The sequence below is a fragment of the Simochromis diagramma genome, unplaced genomic scaffold (genome assembly GCF_900408965.1).
Source record: "Simochromis diagramma unplaced genomic scaffold, fSimDia1.1 OVJJ01000320.1, whole genome shotgun sequence".
Taxonomy (NCBI): Eukaryota; Metazoa; Chordata; class Actinopteri; order Cichliformes; family Cichlidae; genus Simochromis; species Simochromis diagramma.
The window spans coordinates 11,888,428-11,896,845 of NW_024386773.1; the positions used below are offsets into that span (position 1 = coordinate 11,888,428).

At 44.3% G+C, this 8,418-nt stretch overlaps 1 protein-coding gene across 1 annotated transcript in view; it reads left to right on the plus strand.

Annotated features, from left to right (window-relative positions):
• The window catches only part of gli1 (GLI family zinc finger 1), a 52,912-nt gene extending 48,081 nt beyond the window's left edge, over nt 1-4,831 (plus strand). The window contains 2 exon segments of the mRNA XM_040008400.1: nt 208-1,814; nt 1,816-4,831. Of these exon segments, the coding sequence (XP_039864334.1) occupies nt 208-1,814; nt 1,816-2,763 (2,555 nt within the window). The 3' untranslated portion in view covers nt 2,764-4,831.
• Nucleotides 4,832-8,418: the final 3,587 nt, after the last annotated feature.

Below are 8,418 nucleotides of genomic sequence, written 5' to 3' on the forward strand. Positions count from 1 at the left end.
GTACATGGTGTCATAAAACAAGTTAAAATCAATGCATAAACATAGAACTACAACGGCTGAGCTTAAATATACCTTAGATTGTTACATTAGCTGTTCAGTAATGTTTTCACTGGAACACACTGAATTTTTAAAAAACTAAATAAAATATTGTTAATTTGTAACGATTTAACACTTCTAAGCTGTTTCCTCCTGGATCTTTGTTTTCAGGTCCAGGGGAGAGTATGGGAATGTGTGCACCTTCTCCACTTCTCTCAAATCGACGTGTTATGGAGCTGTCCAATCATGAGCTTGGAGGGGGGACAGTTGCCTGCTCTACTAATGACAGGAGAGGAAGTGGCACCAGCAGTCTAAGCTCAGCCTACACCGTGAGCCGTCGTTCCTCCATGGTGTCTCCTTACCTGTCCAGCCGACGCTCCAGTGATGGCTCGCAAATGGGAGCAACGGTTGGGGGAGGATGTCACCTTCTGGGCGCAGAACAGGCTGGGGGAGACCCTCTCTCTCCTGAGACCAATCGCAGAGGAGCTCCATGTCCCGGAGGAGGGTTGCCCGGCCTTCCTAATTTAACCCCAGCTCAGCAGTACAGCCTAAAAGCCAAATACGCTGCAGCCACTGGTGGACCACCACCTACTCCTTTACCTAATATGGAGCAGCCAGGTACTCCTGGCAGAAGAGGAGGTGTTTTGAGTGAGTACCATGGTCAGCCTTTGCCTCCTTTCCTTCAGCAAGCTGGTCCTCGTAGGCATAGCGCCAACACAGAGTATGGCACCGGTGTTATCTACCCTCACCAAGCTCCAGGTAATAACAACAGGCGAGCCAGTGACCCAGTTCGTGCCGCTGCTGACCCTCAAGCTCTTCCCAAGCGCTTCAATAGCCTTAATAATGTAGCCATGATGGGCCGAAGGAATGCACTGCAACACCGTGGCTCTGACACCAGCCTTGCCCGCCATATGTATTCCCCCCGGCCTCCGAGCATTACGGAGAACGTAATGATGGAAGCTATAGGTATGGAGCCCCGCCACGCTGACAACAGGGATCGCTCCATGATGTTGCCACCTGCAGAGAGAAACTTCATGGGATATCAGCAACACAATCACACCCTTGGAGGAGTAGATGGAGGTCCCATTTCAACTCAGCTGTCCCCGAGCCATGATGCCCTGAGCTGCCCCGAGAGGGGTTACATGCAGCGGCAGTACCCGAGCCAGGGAGGGGACGTGACTGCCAGCGCTGGTGTAAATCCAATGGCACAGGCAAGACCTGTTCATTCAGAAGGCATGTCGAATGCACTTCTGCAACAAGCTGAGTACAGTATGAGCAATTGCCAGCTCAGTCCCTCTGGTCCCCATTACCCTAGTGTAGGCCAAGGTGGTGACGCTGGAGGTCCCTGGAATGACACCCATAGCCAGGTCCAAACATCCAGCCATACTCTTCAGAACCAGCAAGCTATGCAGTATTCAGAAACTAGCTTGCACCCACAACAAACGCAGGCTCACTTCAACAATCAAACAGGCCTCTACAGCAGTTCAGATGGAACCCACAAACTCATAATCAAGCCTGAGCAGCAGTTCCACCCTGGGATGGGAGCTGGAGATGCCTGTCAGAGCGCTAAGCTCCATCATCAACGCATGCTTCTGCAGCAAACACAGGGTTACCCACAACAAACAGGGCAGGTAATGATGAGGAACTCTAACAACCCCAGGTGTGACTTTCAAGGGCCAAACCAAAACCCTTTTCCCAGTGGAGAGGGATTAAGTCTGGGCTGCGCTGGCTCTGCACTGGCTGATGGTCAGAGGTCAGAAACCCCAATGATGCAGGTAAAAGGAGATGATGGTGAGGAATTATGTGCAGTCCCAGCAAGCACTCATGTGGGAACAGCAGCAAGAGCAGCAGCAGAGTGGATTAAAACCTTCTCCTCTCTCTGACAATATGGATCTGAGTGGTCAGGCAGCGATGATCCAACACAGTCCACAGCACCAAAACCAAAATCTTTATTCCAGCCAGACCTATCCTTACCCCAACCAGAACCTGGTCATGAGTCCTCAGGCCCACAGCCGTGTGCCAAGCTCAGTAACACCTAAAGACCAGCAGATGGCAGGTCTCCAAGGTTCATGTTATAACCAGGAAATGGTGGTCCCCAGACCTCCTCAGGGCCGAAAACCTCTCAGCCGCCAGAGTAGTCTGTCACAGGTGGGAGGAGGCTACCTTGGCAGCCCACCACACCTGAGCCCTGTCCATTCCACTTCCAGTCCCAGGCGAGGCGTTCGACTTCCTCCTGTCCAGCATCCACAGCATCCCCAGAATGAAATGTTCTCTCCTTCCAACAACAACAACAACGTATACTACTCGGGTCAGATAAACATCGGTATGGAGAAAAACATGGACGCTCAAAACGGGCCTTGTCTTAACCAGCAGCACAGTATGGGGTCCAGTCTGGACCCAGTAGGTGGCACAAAGTCCACCCCTTTGGCTAACTATCCTGAGTCTGGCCCCATTTCAAACGCCCTAGAAAACTTGGACTTGGACAATGCTCGCATAGACTTCACTTCCATCATCGACGATGCCGACTCTTCGTCGTTCAGCGATGTCAACAATCCCATCCAAGATCAACCGGGATCTTCGTCCCAGGCCTCATCCCGCCTCACCACACCCCAGACTTCTGTCAGCTTGGCTGCAGGGTCTGGCCTGTCTAACATGGCTGTGGGCGACATGACATCCATGCTAACCTCACTAGCTGGGGAGAATAAGTACCTGAATACACTGTCTTAGAAGACAACTCCTTGGCAGCTAACAATCACACTCTGGCCTTTACCAGGTTAAATGCAACCAGCCTGAGGTTTCAGAAGAGAAAACAAATTCTGTCCCTTAACATGATTTTTCTCTCGTACATTATAAGAAAACTGAGTTGTGTAAAAACAGAAAAAGTTTTAAAACAGAATAAAAATCTGTGCTGTTTTATACCTGTATGCTTTTATATGTAAACTGAACATCTTCCGTATTTTTAAAACCAGGATCCCGAGCTGGCGAGCATCTTTTAATACTTCTCTGGAAAATTTTAGTTGAGACCAAGCTACTATTGTGATCCCTCCACACAGGTCGAAATTTTACAAATCCTCACCCAAAAACCTTAAAACCAAAGGTGCCTGATCAGCGTCTCGCAGTTATCTCCCGCTGCCCTCGGTACTCTGTGTTTTTCTGTGCCTGCACACGGAGCTGTTTGCCTGAATGACGCTGAACTTCTTTCTGAACGGGCATTCCAGTCACGTATGGAGCACAGAAGGAAACATGTAAATAAGTTTATACAGCGTGTCATGTATGTGACATTAGGTAATACCCCTGTCTTAATGGACTGCTTGGTTTCTGAAGGCTAATGCTGAGGGATGTCATAGTAAAATGTTTGACAAGTTAAGAGAAAAAATGCTTTTAGTGATCGTGAAATCATTTTTCCTTATCGCTGAGGATTTCTTCCTTATCAGGAGCAACACAGTATGCTACCAGAGCAATGTCAGTATTCCCACACAAACACACTTTCCCCTGCACGTGACCGCACAGAGACACTCAGGATGTGTTTGAATCTTTGGTGTTCATATTACATGTATGTTGTAATTGCCTTTCCAGACAGAGAGTTTGCACTCCACATGTTTACTGTAATTATTCTTAAAGCAGCTGTGTATGTATTTTTTTCCATTTGTGTTTATAACTGAGGTTCATACAGTGAGCAAAGCTCGAACATAACACGTATCCACAATCCCCACTACATGTCAATATGTGTAATATACTCAAACATCCCTTTACTCAAAGTTAACCTCACCTACAGCTCATATGTGACTCAGCTGAGTATGGCGGGTATTCAAGCTACTGGATACAAATTGACTCAGCTGGTCTGTACAGATTATTAATAGTTGCCTAACTGTTGAGAATCTGAGGTACATTCAGAGTACGGTGCTGCTGCACTTTGGCTCTAATCCCAAAGAGGAGTTGCATGAAAAATGCTGCGTTAATAGTCCACAACAGGGCATCGGCATGAGTGGGTTTTTTTTAAATAAATAATTGCTACCACTGTTGTAAAATCTTCATTTTCTTGGCACACTGAGGTACTTTTGTGCAACTTTTGAGCTGTATGATGCAGAAGTAGGCTGCAGCGCTTTATACGAGAACTAATTTTATACTGTGGCTTTGCACTGACTGCAGCACTGTGTGTCTCCGTCTCTTATTACTAATAACATGAACCTCTTGTTTTTTTTTTGACAATAAAGAATATTTGCAGTATTTTTTTTTTAAATAGTCATTCAAGAACACACCTGACCGTGCCTACACTCAGCAAAGCCACATTAAAGTATTGATGAAGCATTTCACATGACTTTTCAGCTCATAATAATAATGATGCCACTGTAAAGTTTACTAAGCATTAGCAGGAACGGGGGGAGAGTACAATCTACCAAAGACATCTACAAATGAGAAAAACATGCACAAATAGTCTATTTTTAACACAACACTAACACTAGAAATAAGGGCATGAACATTGACTGATAGTGCTATGCTTTAGAATGTATGAAATGTTTTGTAAAAAAAAAAATTGTCTTTTTATATTAATGAACTTCATGGATGTCGCCTTCTATGTGTGTATTTTTTTATGTAACTGTCACCTTTCATTCTGACTTTTTTGCTGGCAAAAGAATATCACCTGTAGCTACCGAAAATTAAAATAGCAGCAATAACTATATTAGACAAAAGCCCAAGTGTTATATTTTGTGTACAATTTTCTACATTTTTATACATATGTGCTATATTTTACCATTTTATGAATAAACATGTTGAGTTTGGGATGGATGCAGAATGTTTGTGGTCCAGCTTTTCTGTTGCATGTTTCTTGTTGTGTGATGCAGTTTTGTTCCACATATGCTCAAATGAGCAATATGGAGTTGTTGTTTTTTGTAGTGCTCATGTGTTGAAGAGTGAATTATGCGTTAAACATGGATCTAGGTTAACAAACAAAATTGTATATAAAGAGGATTTAATATTTGTCCTTGCTACAAGCAGTCTTTTTGTCTGGTGAGTTAATGCAGTGACTCCGTTTCTCCAGTAGAGTGCAGTAGAACATGAGGAGCGTGGGCAGACACTGTAGGCTCTTTAAATTTAATTCTCTGCAAACGAAGACCTGATAGCGTTGCTTGCTGTAGGCTACTTAATCTGTCACTCCCGCGAGGGCTTAAATCGAATTACTCTTCCAAATTATTCAAATTTGGTCTGTCCAAACGACCAAGCTGAAGGCTCTGGTCCTAAATCATCAGTGTTTTTAATCCCACAGACTGTTTCCATCTAATTGTTTTTATTATTATTAAAACCTCATAGCAGTTATGTGTTATGGGTTTGAGCGGTCTGCTAAGTCGATGAGCAGCGAAACTGGCTGGACTGGCTCTCTGTGGTCAGTGGGCACTGTGGAAACGCAGTGGTAGATGGTGGTGTGAACATGAGTCAAGAATAGTTTAAGCAGAAAGTCTTTTTCCCCTCAGACTGGAGTAAAATTAGAGAAAACGGAAAAGAAAAGTATATTTCCTCCCTGTAATAAACTTGCGATTATTGCTGTATCCTGGGACTCCACGAGGTATCCTTCCGCCGGGACGAGGAGAACCAGAGATGTACACCTGTTCAAACTTCACCTCTAAACACCGAGCGACTGATTAAAAGAAACGTTATGAATTTTGGTAAGTTGACCATAAGTCGCAGTTTACGTTATTGTTCATGTTTTGTCGTGAAATCGTGAAAATGCGCCCAACCATAGTCCCAGTCAAAAGGTCAAAACTAAGGCATTCGGTTTTCCTTACAGGCGCGTGAGCTGTAGTAACCATAACGTCATTAAATAAAAGCACCGCGCGAACGAGCCAAACCAGCTAACTGATTTATAACTGACTGCAACTTGTAATGAAGTCACTACAGGCAAACTTTTAAAACTGAAATATTAGAATACCAGTGTCACGTCCTAATAACTACTGGTTACACAGATTTCTCCTCCTTTGATCAAAATAATTTGTCATTTAATCGATTCTTCTTCTTTTTTCTTGATAAGCCCGAAAAGCTGATTTACATTACAGAGCTGGCTTTCTAAGATGTTGTCACTACCTTTACTTTCTCCAGTGGCTAATTTTGATCCAGGGGCCCCAGTGTGCTTAGACTATATTGGCGTTGCGGTGTTGTGGCATGGCACAGCAGACTCACGGGCAGCCACTACAGCCTGGCAGTGATACTGAAGCTGACTCATTTGCTCCAAGGCAAGGGGAAGTTTTACTGAGGGACTACTGATTTGCACTCTGGCATATCCAGATTTGTGATTTGAAACAATAGCTCTGTTTCCACAGAGGGGTCACATAAGGTGTTTGCAGAAGCATCGATGCTGAGAGAGGACAAAAAGAAGAATTACACTTATAAATAAATGCACATACACATGCACATGTTAGTGCAAAACAAACTTATTTTACCTCGCCCATGTACACTTAAGAGGCCACCTATAGATGCAACTGACAGAGATGGGCTCTATAAAAAGTAGTAAAAGTTCACCCTTTTAAAGATAATGCCTTCTAAAAGACTTGAATGGTGCTCATTTTAAAGGATTTACTGCAAAGCTTTAGTGGTTACACTGTAATCTTGCTTGACAAAATGACCAAATCTAAAGCACACTGACCTGCTCTGATATGCTCAAAATGGGCATTATCCTCTTTCTTCTTTCAGACCAAAGGCTTTGCGAAGCAAAACACGTCTCCTTTCACCAAACCAGAGCGAGTGCGTGTCAAAAAAGAAAAAAATCTAATGTAATAAGTCAGATGGCAGTAATATCAAGATAGTGTTGTTGCTCGTCTGTAATGTGGTCACCATTTTTCTGTGGCGAATGGAAATACCAAAATAAGAACAGAGTTTTTCAAATGCAAAGAAGTGGGCAGCATAATGACTTTTCTCTTTTCTTGTCTTGCCATTCAGAAGAAGGCTTTTCTTTCCCTTTGTCACTTAGACTGGCATATAATTAACTCCTGCTTAATATGCTGTGTAAGGGCTCTCCTCCCCATGCAAGAAGCTTTGAACCCACAGACCACAGATTGGGACAAAACCCCAGTAGGACTGCTTCCTTCATGTGTGTGTGTGTGTGTGTGTGTGTGTGTGTGTGTGTGTGTGTGTGTGTGTGTGTGAGAGAGAGAGAGAGAGAGAGAGAGAGCGGTGTTGTTTAAGCATGACAGGACAAAACTCAAACTATACCACCACAGTGTTGCTCCACCTGGGTGTAGTCAGTTTATGAAAATAAGTGTAATATAGCGCATCTTTTTTTGTTTGTTGAATAGATGCTTTAGCTCAGGCAGCACGTAACCTTCAACCAAAATTTATAACCTGAGTGAAATCACTTCACGTTTTGCTTGGAAAAATCCACCTATCCATCGCATCGACGTGGATGTGGAGGTATTTAAAATTTACAAAAAAAGAAAGAAAGCAGCTCCCAGGACCTCTGAGGCACCTCTGCACCCCTGTGACCCTCATCTGTGCCAAAGTTTATTGCCCCTCCTCATCCACCTCCTCTCCACCCTCTCCTCCATCCATCCTACCACAAAGAGCCGTGATGACCCTTGTGTCCTTCTCTTTCTTCTGCCCTGTGCTCCCTCCCCACCTTCAGGATGCCTTCTCTTCCAGAATCCATTAAAGAAAAAAAAACCCTCCTCATGTCATGATGGCAAAGGAATGAAAGGGGAATGTATTTTGGGACGGGGTATAGGTCTTGTTTTAAATGTAAAGTTGAGCTCATGTAGTGTTGGAAAAAGTAACAAGATGGAAGTAATTTGAGTACTATAAAAATGCCTATATATTTCAAATATATCCCTTAAGGCTTATTCTGATTCTTAAAGTCTGCTCATTCTGGTTGGCTACTCCGTTTACTGTTGGGTTGCCTTCTCGTTAAAAAAAAAAAAGTCAGTGTGTATAATCTCCCTTTACTTCTCCATCTTTAGCCTAACTTAATCTGGGTCACTCTGTCAGGTCCCTGTTTGTTTACCCCACGTGGACTCCCTGTAGCGGGACACATTATGCGCCGTGAAAAGCTACCTGGTCGCTCTTATTATGCGGCAAAGCCACTCAAAGGTGGAGGGGGCAAAAAAAAAAAAAAAAAAGAGCCAAGGTAGGGGTCCTGAACGCTACGTTAGAGTTTTATTTCGGATGTTTTTTCAGTTGCAAAACAGATTACGGTGCAGGTTGCAACACAAAAGACTGTCAATGCATCACTTCCTACAGCCATCCCAAGCTGAATAGGGCGCAGGACGGGGTCCACTCCGGGATACTCGGGCGCAGGTGCGACTGCGGCTTGAATAATAGCCAAGCCGTAAAACACGGAGGGGAGGGGGAAGGGGAGGGGGGGGATGGGCGGTGGAGAGGGGTTATATATACCTGTTG